Here is a 24,114-nt window from a genome sequence, read left to right on the forward strand (position 1 = left end):
ATACCTCCTCCTTGAGATCTCCATTCAGAAAGGCAAATTTCACATCCATCTGAAACACGGGCCAACTTCCCTGGGCAGCTAAAGCCAAAACACTACGAATTGTGGTTAGTTGAGCTGTGGGAGCAAAAGTATCTTGATAATCAAAACCATGTACTTGTGCAAATCCTTTTGCCACGAGCCGAGCCTTGTATTTATCCAATGTGCCGTCGGACTTGTACTTAATCTTGTACACCTACTTGGTTCTGATTACGTTGTGCTTTGGTGGTCGATCCACAAGGTCCCAAGTGTTGTTCTTCATTATGGAGCCATACTCCGACTGCATAGCCTCCATCCACCTATCATCGCCCTGTGCCTCTTCAAGACACTTGGGTTCATCAACACGGATCACTTTTGTCATCAAAGCATAGTTGACCAAGTGTTTCTGCGCCCTTCTTTGCTCCTCTAATATCTTGGATCGGCGGTGTTCGGATGGTTCCTCCTCAATGGCTGGAGGTTCTTTGCCATCCAAAAGCTGCTTTACCCACTTCAGGAATGGCCGTTGCCATTATGGTTCTGTAGGCTCTTCTTCATGTTCTTTGTCTTGAATCCTCCTAAGCACCGTTAGGGGAGTTCGGTCTGCTATTGGTGGTGGTACTGGATGGATATCCTGGTCCTGGTTGTCTGGGAAGGAAGCATCCTCCTCTAATTGATGCCGTTGTTTTGAGAAGACCACATCATGACTTACAATTACCTTCTTAGTAACAGGGTTATAGAGACGGTAACCCTTCGCTCTTCACTGTAGCCCAAGAAAATACACTTCCAGCTCTTCAGTTCCCATTTGGTCCTAGTAGCATCAGGGACATGCACAAAACAGTCACATCCAAAAACTCTAAAATATACAGCTGAAGGTTTCTTAAAAAAAAAGGCTTGCAATGGAGTCATCCCATTCACAGCCTTCGTGTAGCTACGATTGAGGATGTAAACTGTAGTGTTACATGCTTCAGCCTAGAAAGTCTTTGGCAAATCTTTCCCTTTCATCATACTCCAGCCCATTTCACAGATGACGTGCATCTTGCATTCTACTACTCCATTTTGCTATGATGTATGTGGCGGGGGTTTCTGCCTCTTGATCTCGTGACTTTTGCAATAACTTTCGAATTCAGTCGATGTGAACTCTCCACCTCTGTCTGATCTCAGCTTCTTCACCTTCCTCCTCGATTCTTTCTCGACTATTACATGCCATTCCTTGAACCTACTGAAAGCCTCGTCTTTCGTCTTCAGGAAGTATATCCATATCCTTCTACTGTAGTTGTCGATCAGTGTCATGAAGTAGAAGGAACCACCCAAAGCTTCCATCTCCATCTTTCCATAGAGGTCCATGTGAATGAGCTCTAGAGGAGCCTTTGCCCTGCTGGCCTCTTTAGGAAAGGGTTGCCAATGCTGCTTGCCCATCATGCAAGCTTCACATACATCGGGTAGATCTGAAATTTCTGGTAGGTCTACAATCATTCCACTTTTATGCATCTCCTTCAAAGAACTAAGGTTTAGATGACCAAACCTCTCATGCCACAGCTTAGTGTTCTTCACATCTGCTCGAGCACTAAAAGCTGAGAGTTCATAAATGTTATTGTGCCGTGTACCTTTACTAATGACCTTTCCTTGAAGATCTAGGGTCTGTGGACCATTCTTATCGAATTGAACTTTGAGGTCGCGATCCGTGATCGCAGAAATGGACAACAGGTTCCTCTTGATATCTGGCACATAAAGAACATCGGACAACTATTTTACAACTCCATCTGACTTGAGAGCAATCGTACCTTTTCCTTTTGTTAGACATTTTGCATCATTGCCGCGACTGCTACCATGATGTCATTCCCTACCAGCTATAGAGAGGTATACCAATCCTTCCGACTGGTCATGTGGCGCGATGCACCACTGCCAATGATCCAAGGTTCATCCGTAGGTACATGAACTGCCTCCGTGCAAATCTCCTCAATTGCTATAAACAGCTCTATAGGTATTGCCTGTGCACTGTTGTTGGACTCTTTCTTTACTCCGTCCTCATCTGCAATCTTCTTTTGGCACTCATTCTGCTTGTGCCCTGTCTTGTTGCAATAGAAGCACTTGATCTTCTTCTTTCTCTTTTTATCATCAGAAGAAGATGGGTTACCAGAGTCCTTACCCTTACCTTTCTTTGATCTGATCCAGAAAGCCGAATCTTCTCCAGTCCTTGTCTTTTGATGCATCTCCTCCTCCAAAAGCATCGCATTGAAATCCTCAAAGTTGAGGGGCAGATTTCTGTTCTGCATAGTCAGCGTCGTAACAAGACCATCGTACTTTGGTGGGAGAATCCGTATGCACCTTCGTGCTAGATTCTCACTGGTGATGGTGATGCCAATCGCAGTCATCTGATCGCACAGATTCTTCACCCTGATGATGAATTTCGCTACCGCTTTAGACTCAAATGACTTCTCATTCACGAGTTGAGTCTCCAGATTCTAAATCTGCATCTGATTCGTGGTCTCATACTGATTTTTCAAGACCGTCCATGCCTTCTCCGTTGTGGTGACATGTTGAATTAACGCCATGATAGAATCACTAACACTGCAGATAATAGAACACAACGCATCTGCATTTCTTCTTGTCCACATGAGAATCTCATCTGCAGTTGGTACAATCTGTTGTCCTGCATTGGCTAGATCGGGTCTCGGAACTGGCCGCACGTCCACCCCAGTAGCAGTGTCCCAAAGTTCATATGCGCTTAGGATGGTCTTCATCTTGAACTTCTAGAGAGGATAGTTAGAGCCATTCAACTCTCCACTTTCGCCGAATGGTGGGATTCACAGTCTTGCAGGCTGGGCCATCTCTCACAATCTGCTCGCAAACAGAAACACACTACCAAATCTTCTTGCTAGAGTCCAGGCTCTAATACCATGTAAGAAAATAATACAACGTCTGTGCTCAACAGATAATAGGATCTCGTACGCAAGAGAGAAAACAAGATAGTATGGAGAATCAAAAATTTGATTACTATAGAACTAATACAATAGATGGCGCTGCCTCCCAGCCGTGCAGTCCTGTGAAAGAAGCTTCGATGGCGTGCTGGAAATAGTAGAAGACAGAGGATGAATGCTAAGGAATAAGGGTTGCTGTAGCCAGTGATGAAATGGGCTTCACGGGCTTGCTCTTATATAGCCAACGGCTTGCTCTTATATAGCCACCAGTCGTAGTCAGTTAGGCACAATTGGGTGGCCGACCCAGTCCGCCCAAAATGATCGACTGGGGGTTGGTCCCGAACTAGGCCACCGACCATACGATAGAACTGGTGCGCAAAACAGAGCAACTAACCTACGGTCTCCGTTCGGCCCACAGCCATCCGAGATCAACTGAGACTCCAAACGGGCCCCGTAACCTGAGAGTGGGCTGCCCCAGAAATGCTCTGTCGACCCTCAGTGTAGTCAGTTAAGGGATGCCTTCCTGCACTTGCATGTAGCCTAGTTGGCAGTGTGCCAACTCTATCTGAAGCCGTTCAGCCATCAGGCCACACATGGCCCCCATCTGGTGTCCAAACCAGGACCTACTGGATAACCAAGCTACTCAAATGCCTTCTCCTCATATGGGGGGCTTACAAGTAGAGTTAGCTGGTTCCCACATAGTTAGACGAGAGTGGAGCATTGATATCTAACAGGGTACTACTTGTAAGATGTGACTATGTTCTAGAAGATGGTTGGGAAGCCTCATATATGTTGCCATCACTAGACCGGACTTGTGTCATGCTTTGGTGTGGTGGCTCAATTTATGCAAAAGCCTTGCAAGAGTCACCTTGATGCGGTGAGAAGAACATTTAGATATGTGAAAGCCACTTTAAATGTTGGCTTGTTTTATGTGAAAGAAGGAGGAATATCCTTACATGGTTATTATGATGTATATTGGGCTGGCAACATTGATGATAGTTGGTCAACTAGTGGGTATGCATTCTCTCTTGGGAGTAGTGTGTTTAGTTTGAGTAGCTAGAAACAACCCACCATTGCTTTGTCTAGTATAGAAGCCGAGTATAGAGGGGCTACCATAGTGACGTGTGAAGAAACTTGGTTGAGATTGCTTCTTTTTTATTTGGGAGTATACATTGATGGTCCAATAGTGATCTAATGTGACACCATAAGTACTATTATGCTAGCCAAGAATCTGATTTACCATGCAAGGACAAAACGTATAGAGGTAAACTATCACTACATCAGGGAGAAAGTGATAAGTGGAAAAATTGACTTGAGATATGTGAGGACAGATGCCTAGATTGCAGATATCTTTACCACTCCTTTGGGTAAAGATAAATTTTTTATTTTTAGAGATGCATTGGGTTTATGTGATGTACAAGCTCATGCTGAGCTTGAGGGGGGGAATTGGTGATGTAGAGATGTTGTATGCATGGATATAGAGAGTGCATGTAGTTGATGAGGTGGCTTCTTGAAAGCATGGTTATGAAGAGCCTTACGCATCTTCTTGGAAGTGAAGATTATGAAAAAGAGAATGAACTGTAATCTCCTCTTTTCCTCAAAATGAAGAAGCATCCTATGTGAGCTATGTGTAACTTCCTCTCGCCCTCATGCATTTACAAAATGTACGTGCAACCATATCTAAAAGAACAGTTCAGATATACCTGGTTGTTGGTGTATTGTCCTCATTGACTATGTTGTTCCTTCATGCAATCTCTTCATAATTACCAAATTCAAGAAAGAAACTACATGGAAATCGCATGGAATCTTTAATAAATTGACTTTTCTTAAGAAACTTCTTTTGCCTTGGAAATTTCGTTTATGTGATGAATTGCCACTATTTTAGTAACTTTTTGTTCTTGAATTGTGATACAAATGACTACCTTGATTTCTATTTTGTTGTTATTATTTGTTCTACTATTGTTGTTGATGTTGTCCATCACCTCTATTAGGATGACTTTACTTTGCCTCTCCCTCTACTTGATGTTGCAAATGCTCTGTTCACTTGATCCCTTTAGCTTGACTTGCTTAAGTTCTCATCTCATTACTTAGCAAGACTGATTGTAGTTCTTCTAATATTAGCACCTATTTTTGAATGGCTATAGTTTCTATTGAATTCTCATAACTTTCACCAAGTCCATTGAAAATTATCTAAGCCAATTTTGTTGTCTTCATAATTTATCATGTCGCTAAAAGTTGACTGTGGATATCTTTGGGGCCAATCATGATACTTTTTTAAAAGTTAGGTAATATGTTACATATTGGATAACTTTATCAATTTGTAACTTATGCATTACTCATTGGAATTTGAAAAACTTGGCGTCTGAGCTAATCTACACACTTTGAACTTGAATTTGCAATCAAAATATTACACAATTTTCATCTTGAATAAGATCATTAAACTATTTACAAATGCTATAATGCCTATGAAGCATGATGCCAAAATTTTCAAAAACATCAAATAGCTGTCTACATATATATGGAATAAATTGTTTAGCTAAAAGTGCACCACGTGAGATTTCCACAAACCAAAGGAGGCAATCAAGTGAGAACATTTGCTATGGTTTATGGGGTGTCTAATACTATGCTATGATTGTGCACATTCATTTGAGGGCACATTCAATTACTTTTTCTAATTTGGTTGGAAAGGCAAATTCTTTGAAACAAGGTAGGAATCCCACTAAGGCCTTGCCTTTTGGAATGTTATTGTAGGTATAACTGTAAAGTAGTAGGATAATATATCCAATAACTTATGAAAGGGAAACGAAAGATATAAATTGGAAGGAAAGGGAAAGAGATAGAGAAAAAGTAAGTGAAGGCTGTTGGGACTTTGGAAAGACTCATTAAACTAGTTTAGGGTTTATCATAGAAGTTTGGGACATACAAAGATGCTATTTATCCTTGACATGCAATAGCATCTCTAGTCTAGACTTCTGTGACAAACCCTAAACTAGTATAAACTTCGACAATCAAACAATTATCCTTTCCATTTTTTCCATCAAAGTGACTACTTAGTTTTACATGGATTCCTCCTCATGTAGGACCTTCTCCCACTTCAAGGGCATTCATGAGCTAGCATTGAACCTTGGGCATGAGTTCAATAGTCGCCTAGCTACACATGCAAAGGACTTGGCTTGCAAGACATTCTTTCTTTCAAGATGTCGGTTGATTTGTCACGAGCTTGAGAAAAGCCCACTTTTTGGGCACTTCTAGAGGCACCACCACTTTGTGTTGTAAAGAAACTAGACTATGCAACATTCTTTCTTTTGAGGTGTGTCAACTTTTGCATTGGGACCTTGAGAAAAGCCCACTTTTTGGACACTTCTAGAGCCACCACCACCTCACGTTTAGGGCACTTTGTGTTCGAGGGAAGATTTAGAGAAAAAGACCACATGCTCTTGGAATGTGCCAAAGTGAATAGGTCTTAAGAAGACCTGGTCCATCATCAAAGCTCGACCCTCAAGCAAGTGAAAGATATTATATAGAGACAATGGACACTAGTCAAGACCTTGAAAGCCACATCTCAGAAGTGAAATTCCAAAATCCAAACAAGAAGGCTAGCCTACAAGGCAAGCTGTCACCACTCAAATGAATACAAAATACAAAAGTGAAAAATCAATGATAATCGATCATCATTGGTATCATGATTGAATTTTGACGCAACATAAAACAAATAACAATCTGGAAATTGAAATGAAAGTCTCAAGTCACATGTCAAGAGTGATTGAGTGACAGTGAGCTTTTCAACCTCACTCTTGTTGCTTATTTTTAACATTTTTGTTGGGTGGAGGCCCACAACATGGATACCACTTCTTTGTCTTCTTATTGAGTGAAGATCCACAACTTGGCTCCCCCTACTTCACCTTCTCTCCATGGATTCATTTAGTGGCTTCCACTTTCTCCTCTTGGATAGTTTCATGAGGTAGGAACATACGATTTAGCACATATTAGGCAATGGAACCTTACACAATTTACATCTTGATGTTGCCCTCACAGATAACCCAGAGCAATAGAATTGCATAGGGTGAAAACGTTAGGGCCATCGGATCTAGTAGCTATCTATGATGTGCCCACCACATATCATGCACTTTTCACCCAATTGCATTGGAAGTGAGAGTGCTCTCAACGGAAGCAAGAACGGAAGAGGGAGAGAGAGAAAAAGAGAGCCACACAAGTTTTGGTGGGTGCAGAACACCCTAATCTTCTTTTTCATTCATTTATATATGTGTTTGAGTATTGTACATAACCGGGGTAAAGGCACAATGACCTTTAACCCCCACAACCTCCCACTTAAAGGACAATGTGCCTTTAAGGGAGAACAACCAGTGAGCATACTATCCAATGCCCATCAATACATGACAATACTCAAAGCGTTGACTAGGTAGACTCTTCGTCAGCATATCTGCAAGGTTATCATCTGTATGAACCTTGACAAGCTCTATGCGCTTGTCCTCAAGTACCTCCCTGACGAAATGGTACCTGACCTCAATGTGTTTGGTCTTTGCATGAAAGACCGGATTCCGTGCTAGCTGAATATAGCACTCATGGAATCACTATGCAATGTCGGTACACCTGTATGAATCCCCAAATCTCCCACTAGCCGATCAAGCCATATAGCCTCCTTGCAACCCTCTGTGGCTGCAACATACTCAGCCTCTGTGGTAGACAAAGCAACACACTTCTGTGCACGAGACATCCACGACACTGCACCACCTGCAAAGGTGAACACATAACCAGAAGTGGATCTCCTACTACCCACATGCCCTGCATAGTCTGAATGTGTGTACCCAAGTATACGCATGTCTCCTCTACCAAAGCAGATGCACAACTCCTTGGTACCCTTCATGTACCTCATGATCCACTTAACTGCCTCCCAATGCCTCTTTCCTGGATTAGCCATATACTGGCTAACAACTCCCATTGCAAATGCAATGTCTGGTCTAGTAGCTATCATAGCATACATAAGACTCCCAACTGCTGATGCATAAGGGACCTTGGCCATCATGGCCCTTTCCTCATGTGATTTGGGACTATCTGTATGACTCAGTTTCACATATGGAGGTAGTGGAGTACTCACTGCCTTCCCCGCCTCCATATTGAAACGCTGCAATACTTTTGTAACATACTCTTTTTGTGAAAGCCAAAGGAGTTTCCTACTCCGATCACACGCGATGCGCATACCAAGAATATGACCTGTAGGGAGGTAGAGAGATGATGGGGTGATTACCTTGAGTGGTGGAAGTGGAGGTGATGGAGGTGGGGGAGTTTTGACAAAAAAGTGACAGTAGAGGGGGGTGGACAGTGGGAAAAGGCATGGTGGTGGTGGCAGAGATGGTGAGTGGGAGGTGGAGGGGATGGATGATGGAAGTGATGGTGAAGGGGGAATGTTGGATGGAAAAAGTGGTAGTGCAGGGGGGAGATTAACGGAAAAAGTGGTGGTGGAGATGGTGGATGGAAGGTGGAGGATGGAAAATGGAGGCGAACGGAAAATATGGAGGCTTGATGGAATTTGGGGATGGAGGAGAGATGAAAATGATTTGGAAAAATGAGGAGTGTTGGTAAATGTGTGATGCCCACCTCTCATATGTAACCATCAATGTTCCATAGTGCCCTTTTGTAAGGACCCCATTATGAGGAGAAGCCATGGTGGACATTGGTAGGATCCTAGTTTTGACACTAGATGAGGTCTCATGGTGACCGTTTGATGGTTAGGAGATGGCAAAAGGAACAAGGTACTAATCGAGGGTTCGGAGGTAGCGCCCTTGATGGGGGTCTGTCCCCCAGCAGCAGGGTTCAGGGTCTATCGATAGGTCCCAGCCCACGACGATATGCCCTCGATTACAAGCACATGAGCATTCGCATGTGAATTTGCTTATGCATGCATGGTCAATGGTCGGTGGTCAATGGCCTTTGGCCGGTGGCAAAATTCAAGCAAACATGCTCACACTTAGTCACACAATGTGCTAAGTTGAACACATAACCAAAAGTGGATCTCTTGCTATCCACTTGCCCTTCATAGTCTAAATCTATGTACCCATGTACACGCATCTCTCCTCTACCACAGCAGATGCACATCTCCTTTGGTACCCTTCATGTACCTTATGATGCATTTAACTGCCTCCCAATGCCTTTTTCCTGGATTTGCCATATACCGACTAACAACTCCCACTGCAAAATGCAATGTTTGGTCTAGTAGCTATCATAGCATACATAAGACTCCCAACCACCACTGATGCATAAGGGACCTTGGCCATCATGGCCCTCTCCTCATGCGATTTGGGACTATCTTCTTGACTCAATTTCACATATGGAGGCAATGGAGTACTTACAACCTTGCCCCCTCCATATTGAAATGCTCCATTACTTTTGTAACATACTAATATGCATGTGCCACCGCCAGCCCACCATTGTGGTGGAATCGGTCTACTACGAAGGGCTATATAAGCAAGCCACTTAAGCCTCAACATCGAATGCCAATACCCCTCCTATACCCATATCTCAAGTCCTTCTCCCAGAGTCTGTCTAGATCACCATCGAATCTCTATTGGAGAGCACACGGGTGGACAACACCATTAGTTGTATCTTATTTGGTGATACAAAGCTTCTATTCTGCTCTATTGTGTCTATTCTTTGGTTATTGTACCATCGCTATGGTCAAACGATCTCTCCGCTACATCCTATTTCTATAAGGGGAAATAAGTGAGGTGGGGGTGTTGTTGCTTTATAGGATGTGGGGGGTTTAAGGGTTTATTTTTTGTGATTAGTGTATTAATGTGCTTTTGTAATACAACATTATTTAGGATGTAAATCTCATCCTTTTGCACCAATTGGAAGCATTTTTTCACTCCTTTTCCTTGAGGGATTTGTCTTGAATGGTGTTTTGAAGGGGGTTCTTTTTCACGTATGCCAACACGTGCTCCACTTTCGCTTCAGATGCTAACCTCACTGACAGCAGTGCCAAAATGTCATCACTACCTTTCCCAAGTTCAAGTTCTGAGGGTGTTGGTCACCTACAATCGTGTCATTGCTCGTTGTAGTAAAGGTGTTCACAAGTTTAGCATAGGTGCTCGGGTCAAATTCTAGTGAGAGGTGTAGACTAAAGCATTGATCACAACGATGGATGGGGGTTCTCACCTCCACGGGAGTTCAATGGCTTACAAGGGCATTGCAGGGTTCATAAGGGAGATTGGGTTGAGAGATCTATATGAGAGTTATTATAAGGTTGAGAGAAGGTTAGGGGGGAGTCCAGGGTTGAGGAGTAGATAGCTAGTCTCCTTCGTAACTTCGAGGGGTAAGGGTTGAGGATATGGGATAAGGGAGGAGGAGGAGGGAGGAGGAGGAGGAGGAGGAGCGAGGAAAAGAAGAGGAAGGGGGAAGGATGAGGAGAGGAAGGGGGCAAGATGAGAGATTGCAAGGTTAGAGCATGCTATCATATTGAGGGAGCATGGACCCAAGGAGAACAAGCACATGAACACTGAAGTGAATTGAACAATGAAAAGCAAAAAGGGGGAGCTTCATTCCATTGAGATATATTTATACATGTTGGTCTCTACACAATCTGCAGCTACCTCCAGGGTGGGACCTCTTTTGTAGGAGGCCTTTTGGACATGAGTCCCTCCAACTTTATGGGGGGACCTTTTGGGTCCCTACACAAAGTGGGGGGACCATTTGAGTCTCTACAAAAAGTGGGGGAACCTTGAGTTCCTCCACGAATTTGGGAGACCTTTTGGGTTTCTACACAAATTGAGGGAGCCTCATGAGTCCCTTTACAAAGTGGGGGGACCTTTTAGGTCTCTACACAAAGTGGGCGAACCTCATGAGTCCCTCCACAAAGTGGGGGGACCTCAAAAAGTGTAGGCTTTTAGTCTATCTCTCTCTAGATCCTAATTTTGCAAGTATGATTGGATCTTTTGTAGAGAGGATTTGGGCTATCCTCATCCTTTAAGATTCATCATACCATCTTTTAGACTCAAGATATTACAAGCAAAACTTTGCCGCTACTCTACATACACAATGATCTCATCTTCGTTGCTCTAGACTACACTTCTAACACTTGTTGCCATAGAGTAAGCACACTTAATTACCAAAGGTGGCTGAAAACAAGTAAGTAGAGAGCTAACTAAGAGATAAGGGAGAGTGCGCTCTATGGTGCCTTGCATGCACATTAATTACCACTCACTAGCATGTCAACTCCACATGGGAAATCTTGGCCAAGATTACCCGTCACGGGCAATCTTGCCCGTCCATTTGGTCCTTCTTGATTATTTGCACATCCCGACATGGTGGCTCCTTCATGATTATTTAGACTCCTACTACAATTAATCACCAGTCCTGCGGTAGTTAATCACCAACCACCATGGTGGCATGTGATTGCATGCAGGGCTTGCATGCGATTATTGTTGGGGCAAAATGTTTTTAATGCAGTTAATTACCAGTCATTGCTTTAAGCTAGCTTATTAAGATGGCTCATGATTATTTGGATGGCACAATCGGACCTCCAGTCACCATGGTGGCTCGAATTTTGATTAATTTAAAATAGTTGATTAAGATGGATCATGATTATTTGGATGGCACAACTAGGCCTCTAGTCACCGCGATGGCTCAAATTTTGATTAATTTCAAGTGTGTTTAACCATGGCCCCGAACATGATTTGGCTACTCATTTGGTCTCTTTGCCCCAAACCTTCCCTCATCATCCTCTTTTCCTAGTAGCCTCTCCTTCCTACAGATCATGGCCTACTACCCTAGAACCTTTTAACATATGTTTTCTTGTCCAAGGTGCCTTCTGGACAAGCAAAGGCAAGAACCTGATCCCATGGAGTGGGACTGCAAAGAGAACATGTTACATGCCTAGTTGTTAGATATGATAGAGGGAGTCCATATCCTTATATAAACTATTGCTTGTGGTCTTGTTCCAAACTCATACACCTCTCTCATTCATATAAAGGGAGTCCACCGGGGAGTTTACAATCATATTTTTACAAAAAATGACCCTATAGACTAAGATTACCACATCCAAAAGTGGGAACTGTAGACAAATCTAGGTGCCACAATGTACACAAGTCGAAGGTCTTTTAGAAGATCTATCCACCCAAATAAGGTGACCAAGGCTACTTATAGGCCTGGCAAATATAAAGATTTTGTTGATGGGTTTAGCACTTTAATACTTTTTGGGTTATCATAATAACTATTGTTTACATTCACACATTTATATCATGAGAGATAAATCATTACCTTTTAGGAGGATACCATAGCTAATTGGATTTGCTATCATCATTATACCCTATATGTACACAATTTTGTTACTTCGTATAAAGCTTTGTTTTGAGCTCATATGGCACATAGGTGTGATGCCCTTTATTACGCAAATTGTAGTTCTATTCCACATATAAAAAACATTGTTGCATGCTTCTATCTAGAACCATTACCTACTCAAAACAACTCAAATAGCTAGCCATGAGATGATGAGCTCACAAAAATAAGAAGTGAGTTGGATGCTTTAAAAATAAGCTAACAACAATAAGAAATGAGTTGGATGCTTTAAAAATATCCTATACACCTTTTACAATAAATCGCATCAGTGCTTGCATAAGGTGAAGCACATCTTATTCCACCTGTGACCACCACAACGAAAAAATCACCACACAAACCTTCACCCTCATACCATGCCCTCCATTCCATCCAAGTCTACATAATCCATGTCTTCTAGTTTTTTGGCGAGGCTAGGGACATGCACCAACCAATCTATCCCTCACTTCTTGCACGTCCTCCATCACATTTGCACCAACCATCCTCTCCCCATTTATATCATCCATTGCATGTATATCTCTTCCAATCATTGTAGATCTAGAGTTCTTTCTCACTTTTGGACATCTTCTCCCATTATACATGATACATGATGCATCTTATCCCTCACGCTCACCTACACCCTGTAGCTTGTCCATCACGATGATCAACAATAGAACCTATTCAAGTTGCAGTGCCAACATAGCCTACTCGAGAAAAAGCATCAAATTGACTGCAACCCATGCTTCTCCTATGGTGAGATCTATGATTCTGTCGATGAAACTATGGGCATATGCACATGTGGAAATAGTAGCAAGAACATTGTCATCAGAGATAACACTTTTGAGCCTATGAAGATTTATTTCGCAAGGTTTTTTTTTGGGGGAAATATTAGACTTTGCAAGAAAAGGCATTAGAAGTAGCAACGTGCTTGAGCAATGTCAACCCCCAAGGATCATTAGAGCCATCAGTACAGTAACTAATGAAAATCCAATGATGCTGTCTCCGTATTGTATTGGAACTCATTTGGATAGATGGTTGAACTACTTCGTACATGACAGAAAAAGACCATCACTAGTGGGACGCCATGATGACATGGATATGCACTTAAGGGCTCAACGTGTGGCTCAGCATGTTCAGAACTAATGGAGCGCACTTGTGTGCAAAGCTCAATACATGCACCGACACTATTTCTTCTAAATGCTAGATAATGTGGTTTAATTCTTATCAGTGTCATCATTAATCGATCATAAGTGGCCAATTGCAATTTACTTCCAACAAATAACTTGGGCTTGTAGATGGATGACTATCTTTGTACAATCAAATGTATGATAACATGACATTTCTTGTATACAAATCCGTATTGATATATTTATTCCCCTTTGTAATTTGAATTTGAGTACTTTGCACTCAACTTTAAATGTTAATGTATACTTTTTTATATTTAGAAGTCCCATGCTTTATAAGTGATATGCAACAAATTTAAGACGAGTACTCTTTAATTTAGATGTCTCATGCTATAACTATTTAATACAAGTATATTTAATCTATAAGTCTTACCGTTGAATTTAAATATGAGTACTTTTTCCTTTTAAGGTCTTATGTTGTAACTTTAATTTCAACACTTATTTAATTTATAAGTTTTATGCTTCAATTTATGTGTCCATAGATTTAATTTAAATTTGAGCACATTTTAATTTATAAGTTCCATGCTTTAGTTTAAATCTCATAATTTTTTTGTTCCTCACCATGCTGTAAATGTTCTTTTAATTAGTATTAGCATCTTATTAATGCAAATGAATGTCTTATTTCAAGACTTAAAAAATGATAGTGGATGAAGTCAATCCTTGAATAGATCACCCAACCCGCCACAAATGGATGAGCCGAGTTGGCCATTCATTTAGGGAGACAAGGTGCTACCACAGAGAAACTGCAAGCTTGAGCTTGAGTTGCATCCCAAGCTAAAGAGATCAAAATGTTACGTGCTCATGTGGAGATGTTAGTGGCAAAGAACACATGCTACAAAATAATGAGTGGATATATAGATATAGATGATGCATTTAACTCATTCAATTTCACTTAATTCACTAATCTAGATACCCAAGACACATGACCAAGTCAGAGGGAAAAAAAGACATGGGCCAATTTCAACTTATTCTTAAGAGTATTGTTTATGATTGACATACTTACAAATTTCTGAAACTTTTTTGGATGGACATGCTGTATACCTTGTGTAGTTTTGTGAAGATTGTATGAGTTGAAAATATTGTGGAAAAAAAGTACATGATATCTCTTGAGTCATGTTACCACATAACATTCAAGAATTTTGTAAGGATGAATATCATGTCATTGGATCACAATAATATATCATAGAACAATTTTCATTGCATTTATAAGAGACAAGATGTGAACAAGACTTCATAGTGCATATTCTCATATCCATCTCCAAGCGACTGCACAAAGCACATAATATCCATATGTGCATTGTAGAACATTCTATGTTGCATTTAACATAGACATAATATTATTGATCTCCTTGACCTCAATTGCTTCATTGAGTAGTTCAAGCTCATTCTCCTCTCCACTAAAATTTCCATCAACCATAGTTTTGTAGCACTTCACCTATTGCACTTGCACTCATGTGATGTATGCATTTTATTGTGTTGATGATGCTTTTATGTTCAATTTACTAAATTTGTGTTGGTTTTGGCTATTGGGCTGATCTCGCATTGCTCAAGATATGTTGACTAGTCTTACGTTCATGTGTGAAGGTGTCTTGGCTCACTTGAATGAGTAACTTGTTATATTAATTATTGCATGATTTAGTGTTACCATTGAATATTTGGGGATTCATGGTCTACATTTTGAGTTACAATAATTGTCCATTGCTAGATCAAATGTTATATGATTGTGGAGGATGATGTGTTGATCATTTTTTATTTTTGGATCACTTTGACCTAATTTTTCTATGAAATGTTATGGCTATTTTTCCATTTCTATGGTTTGTAAGGTTGTGATTATGTAGAGTTGGTTGGATACCTAGAGTAAGTCTCTACCTTACATCAAGTATGATGCAGTTATTCTGATGGTTGGTTGCTTCAGCTGCACTTGCCTTTAGTTGTTCTTCGAATGTGTTCAAATGGCATATGATCATTGGTTGATCAAACAAATTAAATATATTGGGATCCTCTCAACTAAATTGAAAGAGTCATCCTACCTTAATCATTGACACGTTTGGAGTTGCATTGCAATCAAAAAAGGTCATGTGTACATGGGAGATGATTACGATGAAGCTCAATTGGATGGTTTAAGTGTATCTATAAAAGGAGGACTTGTTCAACTCTCTCTCTCTCTCTCTCTCTCGGACACAAGGATACATAATTACTTTATGACACAAGGATGTACGATTAGAATACTGTAGTGATCCACTCTCATCTTTGCATAAGGTGGGAGCTAGCCAGTGCTGCTCATGTTAAGCCAAAGTTCATTGCCATCATTCAAGAAGACTGAGATATAGGTACCCAAATCAGATTTGACGATGTTACTAGAGATTCCTCGATCTCTTCAATAGTTTGTTGTGTAGCTTCCTTCTTTCTGGGGTCATTTATGGCTCCATCGTCGCTGGGATTATCAGGGTGGATGGTGCACCATCCTTTTGGGTCTTGCTAGGATCTTCTATCTTCTCAATCAATGGATAGGATTTGCCACTTTCTTTGAAGTGGTAGTAACACTACCTCCCCCAGAGCTTGGAGTATTTCCTACATGGTTGGTCTCCCTTTTTCTTTGTTCACTTGGAGATCTTCCTCCATCTTATTTAGGGTGGATGGCTGTCTCCGTTCCTCCTCCAAAGGCATCATAAATTCTTGATGATCTACATGCAAGAGTCGGTGCCCTCCTCTAGTGCTCGCACCTATCCCTATTGGTGCTATAGCGGTGGGCACAAAAGTTTATCCTCCAGTTTAGGTAGTGCTAAAAGAAGACACCCCCCTCAACTGGGGGAGAAGAAGTACAAAGAACCCTCCTAAAGCTGCCTTTGCTACATGCACGTAAGAGGGCCTTCCTCCTCATCATGCATGGTCACATTGGTAGGAGGACGAGATTCGTTCTTCTCTTCCATTTCCACCTTGCGAGACAATGCTCTTTGTCACATTCTGGGTTGACGAGTCCTACTCCTTAGTCATTTTCAATAGTAGAAAGCTGATCTCATTAGCCATATCTTTTTCCCATGAGAAAGTTTTGGAGAAATGTGGGATAGAACCATACTCTTGCCTGAGGGGAGGCAAAGGTGACCTATGTTGATGATAGATCCCATTAGTATCATAGCCATCACCATCACCATCCTCCATCTCTCCCCCAACCAAATTCCTACACCCTTAGAATTTTGGACTATCATAGATATATCTTTTCTTCCTTTGCTAATTAACTTGTATATAATAGTAAGCCAAAACTTTTATGTAGCAAAATTTTCAATGGCTAAACTATAAGCATATCATATGTGACTACTAAATTGGTCTACATTCACACTATTAAAGTTTCAAGCCCATAAAGGAAAACCCTTTTTTACAGCCTTCAATGCAAGTACATATATGTCTCTATTAGATGTGAGTGCTCATGGAGTCGCATATTGTATTTGGATTATTAAAAGATAACTATACTACATATACATAACTGCATCAAAAAAAGAAAGCAAAAGAAAATCAATGTTTTTGTAATGCATCACTCGTGTGTGTCCCTCTTTTTCCATGAGTACATCTCTCTCTCTCTCTCTCTCTCTCCATCTCCATAGTATTCTAAAGTCTCTCTTTTTCATGCACATATATAGTAAAGGAGCCACATTCTTTCTTTAGAGATATATGTGCCTGTACTTAGTTCTTATTTCTTTTTAATTAGAACCACCAAAGAAATATATATAAGGATTTAGTTTGGGGTTCAAGATTGTTCCAAGAAGAAACTTGATAAATTGAAAGGGTTCCAAGCTAACTTAGCTAGGAGGAGAATGGTAATAAACCATTGCATATATCCTATTTCCATCTTTTACCTTTGAGATAAATTACCTTTAAAATCCCTCTAAAGTAGGGCTTGAAAAGTTTTTTAGAATGTGTAGTTCCTTTCTTTGAGGAGGTGACAGAAGGATCTTAAGAAGTCAAGTGGTCATTCTGCACAAGGACCAAACAGGAGGAGGGATGGTGGTAGTTGACATGGAATGAGCTGCATTAGCCTCTTGGACAATAAAGGTAGTAAGTATCACTCTTAGGCTTGATTTGGCACAATTTCTCTTAAGGAAATTTTTGTAGGTAAGACCCTTGAGGGCCCCCAAGTGGAAGAGATATCCGATGCTTTCTCCCCTATGTAACCATAAACCCCGCTTCATAAAAGGCAACCCTCTCTGGAAGTCATTGTGGAGGTATTTTGAAGCCTTGAAAAGATAGATTATCCTTTTTGGCAAGGAATTCTTTATGGTCATTGATTCTATCTAGGTCTCTATAGCCTTTGAAGAGAATCCATTTAGTGATAGGGAGATAGACAAGGCCAGGCTACTGTTAAAAAGTGGCTGTAAAGTTGGGGTCCATTGTGGCATAAAGATGGAATGAGGTGGAAGTCTTGGCCTGAGATTAGAGGGAGTTTAGACTTACAAGTCAAGAGTTAGAACTAGTCATGGGAAGATTGGGTCTATTGAGTGGTAGCACCCAATGGAAATGGGACTATTGAGCGGTAGCACCCAATGGAAATGGGGCTCCCCATTGTTATGCAAAAAAGAGTTTAGCTGGGTTGGAGCTTCTCAGTTTTTTCCCATTCCTACTTCCTTTGCTAAGATTGAGGGGATTTTCTAAGTGTTGAATACCAAGCAAACAACAACCTTTGGTGGAAGTCCAAGTTTACTAAAATTTGGACCAAAGTTATCCTTGAGAAAATGTCTATTCTACTTAGATCATTTTACACCAAGTTGTTTGGAACAGTGAGGAGCATCTATTGGGAAGGGTGATGGAAATTGCAAGAGATGTCTAGGGTACTAGGAGGACATTTTCCATCTCTTCATGGCTTATCCTAATGCTAAAAAAGTTTGGAAAACAATGCAAATCCAGATAGGGGAGCCAATTAACTAGAAAGTGATACTACTACGGGATACAGCAAAAATGATATGGTTCAAATCAGGGCTTATGTTCTTTGGTTTATTTGAATAACCAGATTCAACTTGCAATTCAATCTGATTCATACTAATGCTAAGGATGCTTTTATGGCTTGGATGAATAGGAACAAAAAAGACTTGACAAGGTAGAGCTAAATTGCAACAATGAGGCTCACCTATAGCCTACCATTAATAAAGCATGGGTAATGATGGAAAAATGTATAAAAGGGCCTACCCCTCTCATTGTAAGGCTCCCCCTCTCTTCTCACATGAAAATAGAGTGGAAGCTGATGTCTCCATTGCTTGTTCAATTTTTTCTTCTTGTCTAGTTCTCTTTCCCTAGTCTTAGCAATGTCTATCCATGGGTCATGATTAGGGTCATAACTCTGCAGTAGTTAACACTCCTTGCGCCAATAGTACAATCTTAGCTCAGACGCTGAAATATAGTCTTAGCAAAAGCTACGATATTGAGTTCTTTGCAACAGTAAAAGCTTGCTCCTCCTACCTTATCATGGCCATTTAGGCAGTAAGATCTATTGAGCTTTATGGGTCACCTTTTGAACTACACAATGAAGCTTTATGTGCAACACGTCGGACAATGAAAGGCCCAAGCATAGGCATGATGTACATCTTGGACCTTCAGAGTGCAACATTCGGTGGTGGGTGTGAGGACCTATTTGTCCTCCCCTTGCAATCAGACATAACCTTGTAGAGTTGTGACTGCTCAAAAGGTTTATCTATTCGCACAAGCCCAACCCCACTCTTTGCGGGATCTTCGCCCTCCCCATTGTTATCAATGTCCTATGGGACTCATCACGTTTCCTAGTTGTGCTTGCAAGCACAAGGGAATCCACTATAGGGAGCTCAATGCATCGTTTCATCTTTTCAAAAGCAAAAATTATTTTCATGGTGTTTTCATTGTATCCACCTTGGAAAACTATCTTTGGGGCATCAATAATTGGGGCAATTATGGACAACAATCTATTTTGAGGCACCTTCTCTATCTCTCTTTGAGCTTCTTCCCTCACCTCCTTCCACTTCACCCCCCCCTCCTCCTCCCCCCCCCCCCCCCCTTTTCTCTCTCTCTCTCTCTCTCTCTCTCTCTCTCTCTCTCTCTCTCTCTCTCTCTCTCTTCTGGGCCTCGCCTTTATCCCCTCTTCGCCTCCCCATTTGTTTTGGGCAGGCCTTTTGAAATAGTATTCACCTTGGGCAGCTGCCTCCCTATTGGGGGTGCCTGTTGACATTCTAAAGGCACTCCACCTCCCCTCACGCCCTTCCCGACAGCTTTATACTAGTTGGCTTCGAGAAGTAGGTGCGCGGTGCGTGCAAGCAACCACTCCTATGAGTTAAGTAACAAGGGGACTCAACAAGGCTGGGTGGAGTAAGAATCAGAAAATGTGAGCATTGAAAACGAATGCCTACTCAAGAAGGCTATTACACGTCGATTCTATTCAATATCTTCTTTCCCAAGTTGAATGCGTCTTCCCCACATGAGTAGAGCCAGAGCTTGGACCGCCATAGCCAGAACCATAGCCATAGCCACCACCCTTTCTCGTCTTCCCAATCCCCATAGCTCCTCCTTTCTCCTTCAGCCCACCCTCTCCCCTCTTCCCCTCCTCCCATCCCTTCTTCTTCCCTTTCCTTCCCGTTTCTCCTCCTCCTCCATGGCTTCCACCTCTCCCCCCAGCCTCTACGACCTCACTGTCAAGGTATGTCCCTCCCCTCTCTTCCTTTTCCTGCGGTTGCTTCTTGAACCGCAATGCATTGTGAAAATTGTTGAGACAGATCTCATGAAGGATGGAGGTGATAACGTCGTTTTTGTGTTACAGGACATCCGAGGCAACGATGTCAGCATGAACACGTTTAAGGGAAAAGTTCTTCTGATCGTGAACGTGGCGTCGCAATGGTAAGCACAGAATTGTGTGGAAGAAATGGGTCATCGCAGCTTACTTGCAGGGATTGCGTACTGACAGTAAATCTTTGCTCGTGCAGTGGTCTAACAACAACCAATTACACTGAGCTGACTGAAATCTACAGCAAGTACAAGGATCAAGGTGCGATTTTCTGAAAGATTTACATGATTGCAGGCTTGAAGGGTTGCAATTCATTTCTTGATCTTCCTAAAGCATAATCTTTGTTAGGTGCGACGTCCAAAATGAGGAGGGGGTGCTAATTAATGTCCGAGCTATTCTTATTTGGATTATTTGTGAACAGGACTTGAGATCTTGGCGTTTCCTTGCAATCAGTTTGGTGGACAAGAGCCAGGCCCAAATGATGAAATCCAAGATTTCGTGTGCACTAGGTTCAAAGCCGAATATCCCATCTTTGACAAGGTGGGTGGTTTCTACAAGGATTAAACTTTTTTTTGAAGAATGACTCTGTGACGTGAGAATCTGTGGGTTGGCTTGGAAGCCTCTTCTAGGAGTTATGAATTACAGGGGTCACAGCATTATGCAAATGTCGATTGATGCCTGGCAGGTGGACGTGAATGGCAAGAACACAGCTCCAATCTACCAATTTCTGAAGAACGCAAAGGGTGGAGGCATATTTGGGGATTCCATTAAGTGGAATTTCACCAAATTCTTGGTGAACGGAGATGGTGAAGTTGTTCAACGATTCGCCCCAACTACTCCTCCATCTAAGATTGAGGCAAGTATATTATATGCTTCTGTCGTTGAGAATTCTTCTTTTCTGTTTTGGAGTCTTTGAAGATGTCAATTGATTCTTCTACGCCGGCAAGTCGGTTGCATTCCCTTTAAATGTTTAATCACAGCTTGTTAGCGCTTAGTACTTTGAGCAAATCCTAATGTCAATACATGTGAGATTGTCTTTGCACATCAGTGACAAATTGCGAGGTTCTGTTTTCTTTCTCATATCTGTAACTATTTTGTCGATGATATGTTGTTGATACAGGAGGACGTAAAGAAACTGTTAGGGGTCTCCTAAACCGTTTTCTGGAAAGATTGCCAGAGTCGGATGCAAATTATATGCATCATCGTCTTAAATTTTGTGTAACCCACAAGATAAAACGAATTGTAAAGCAGAATTCAAATGTTCTAACATGTATTTTTATGTCAGGTTCTTGATATGTTAACCCTTATTTTCAGTCCTAGTATTAGATCTGAAATACCAAATTTTCTATCCTAGAGATAAACTAGCGGGCAGCCTATGCTTCCGCACTAAGCGTAGCTTTTCTTACCAAGTTTCTTTATGCCTACAAACTCCCTTCTTCTTTGTTTTATAAAAACTTTAATTTGTAAGATTGGATACATTCTAGTCTTTTGAAGGTATATATGCAGTATATGATAATTTTGTGAAGGAGGTTTGCAAATTATTATCAATGTACATAAGAGCAGAGCATCGTATGGACATTCTTAAGGCTTAAATGAAGACTTTCTAATTCATTTATACCCACCATGGGTGTTAGTTTAAAGAGTGGGCTTTTACATACCACCTTCCTCATGTGACTTGTGATTACTTGCTCCATAGTTAAATCGCCAAATACTAACATATTTTAATTGATGACATGGTGCCTTTTGATGATGTGGTAATCGAGCCACTTGATGATGTGGCTTTGGTCATTGATTGATGATATGGCATTGAGCTTTTGTTTGTTGACATGGCCATCGTGCCTTTAATGGCATAGCTATCAAGCCAATCATTGGGATCGCCTTCTTTGATAGGGGCTATTAACTTTGCAGATCCAAGTCCTTACTAGAGCTAGATAAAAAACTCAACCTTGGGGCTAGAGCTAGATTAGAGGGCTCTCTTCAGTGGAATTTGGGGTGGTAGGATCTTTGTAGCAAAAAACTCACGATGGCATTGAGCGGTGAAGTGGGTGCATCGATGAAGAGAGACTCTTTGCTTGGCCCATGCTTCTCAAAGCTTAGCCTACTGTGGGTTTGAATGAAGGTGGCTATACTTGAGCCGAAATGGTGATGAAGAAGGGCTCCATTAACCTTTTGAAGAAAGCATGCTCGCTCTAGGTTTTGAGATGTAGATTGAGTTGACGATGTCTTGATGGAATGAGGTTGAATAAGTGGCGACATTAGGGCTTTATTGCTATCGTTGTTGCAAGTGCATGGTCAAAAAAGGAAGCTACTAAGGCTCCATTGATGAAGACAATTTGAGCTTGTGGTGTTCACACCAAGTGGAGTTAGAGAAGTAGTGAGAGTTCCTTGGAAATTGTGTTGAGAAAGATAGGCAATGTGACCTTTTGTCAAAGGGAAAGGAAATTCTCGAATGATCTACAATGATCTAGGCGTGGGATGGAGGCAAAGTCTTAAGCCCCTTAGGTATTGCAAGCCTACCCGCATGAAATGGGATTGTCCCTCTCCTTGGAGTTGCTTGATGGAACCTTGCTCTTTTGATGCAAGGGTTGAGGTGCGGGATTGGTGAGGTCTCGAATGGTCGAGCTCTAGTTTTGGTTTTTAGCTACTTGGTGTGGCTCATAGCATGGTGCAATTCGCAATCAGCAACCATCAAGAATGAACGGGTAACATATGCCCAACAACTTGGAACAACCAACAACATGAATGCTTTCCAAAGACTCCTTTTTATATCTAGGGTGTCGATAGATATGACAAAAATATTCCAAGGTGTCCTACCTTGGAGTGTGGTATTGAATGGAGTCATATGGAGGAAGAATTATAGATTTCTTTTTTAGTATCGTCCAATTTTTAATTGAATCTCGTGGGCACCAATTGTCCTTTGTCTTTTGCATCGTGAAATTCCACTATGAGATCTTGCTAACTACTAAGAATTCCACATTTAAGGTTGGTTAATAATCTAGGAGCTATGTAGCATTGCTAAATCCAAGCTCCATCACATGGTTCCATAGATCTAGATGTCTAATTTGTTGCCATAGAATCTTTACCTCTAGCAGTGGTATCTAGCCTAGTTGTGCGTTTCATATGTGGCTACCAAAAAGTTTGCCCCTTGAATTGGATCCAGCATACATACTTTGATGATGTTGGTTTGTCATCTTAGAGATGATATGGCACTAGATCAGATCGAAGGATATTGAATCTTAGTCTCATGACATGGCATGCATGTGGACCAGCTAACATGGCATTGAATCATGGATCGGATGACAACCATCAACTTCCATGATTGAATGAACCATTGTTGGAGGTAGATTTAATCCAGCTCTTTGGGAGCATATGTTGGCATTGCTTTCTCCTCCATCTAGTGTTCTACATGCTTTTTGTGTTTTTTTTTTGTTTAATCCTCAAGTAGAACTCTCATGAAAGTGCACAGGTGAATGGATGGTAGTTGTTGAGTGAATGAGATATGAAAGATTTTGCCTTCAACGCATCTGCCACATTGTATAACCCATCCAAATCGTCTAATAATAGGGTACCCTTACCATGAATGTCAAATATTCAGTACATTATTGCCCTTCCAAACTTAAGATTTGGTTGAGTCCCAACCTTGAATTGTAGAGGAGGATCAACATTCCTTTCTCAAAGCCTTCAACTTAATGTGTTCATCATCCCTTCTTCTGTGAATAACTGCTTACAACCATTGATCCCTCATGCACTCTCCCAACCATGCACTACAACTCTCATGCTAGGGACTAGAAGTTTGAATGGAAATGGATGCCGATGGTGATGGAGGCAGAGGGGGTGGTGCTTTTGAGGGTGACGTTCAGTTTGGTCACCCTCACCTCTCAACTCCCATCATTCTTGAGGACATTCCTTTTCATTTGCAAACATCACATGATCTCTT

The 24,114-nt window shown here is 41.4% G+C and overlaps 1 protein-coding gene across 1 annotated transcript; it reads left to right on the forward strand.

Annotated features, from left to right (window-relative positions):
• Window positions 1-19,814: 19,814 nt before the first annotated feature.
• Window positions 19,815-21,470, forward strand: LOC147901174 (putative phospholipid hydroperoxide glutathione peroxidase). The gene is made up of 6 exons (XM_087375554.1): window positions 19,815-20,093; window positions 20,214-20,290; window positions 20,377-20,438; window positions 20,599-20,717; window positions 20,863-21,033; window positions 21,298-21,470. Exons 1-6 carry the CDS (start codon window positions 19,860-19,862, stop codon window positions 21,328-21,330), a joined length of 696 nt encoding a protein of 231 aa, XP_087231680.1. The 5' UTR covers window positions 19,815-19,859; the 3' UTR covers window positions 21,331-21,470.
• The last annotated feature ends 2,644 nt before the right edge of the window (window positions 21,471-24,114 follow it).

Source organism: Dipteris shenzhenensis, chromosome 6, assembly GCF_047967505.1.
Source record: "Dipteris shenzhenensis isolate YYH24624 ecotype China chromosome 6, Dip_SZ_1.0, whole genome shotgun sequence".
NCBI classification, from domain to species: domain Eukaryota; kingdom Viridiplantae; phylum Streptophyta; class Polypodiopsida; order Gleicheniales; family Dipteridaceae; genus Dipteris; species Dipteris shenzhenensis.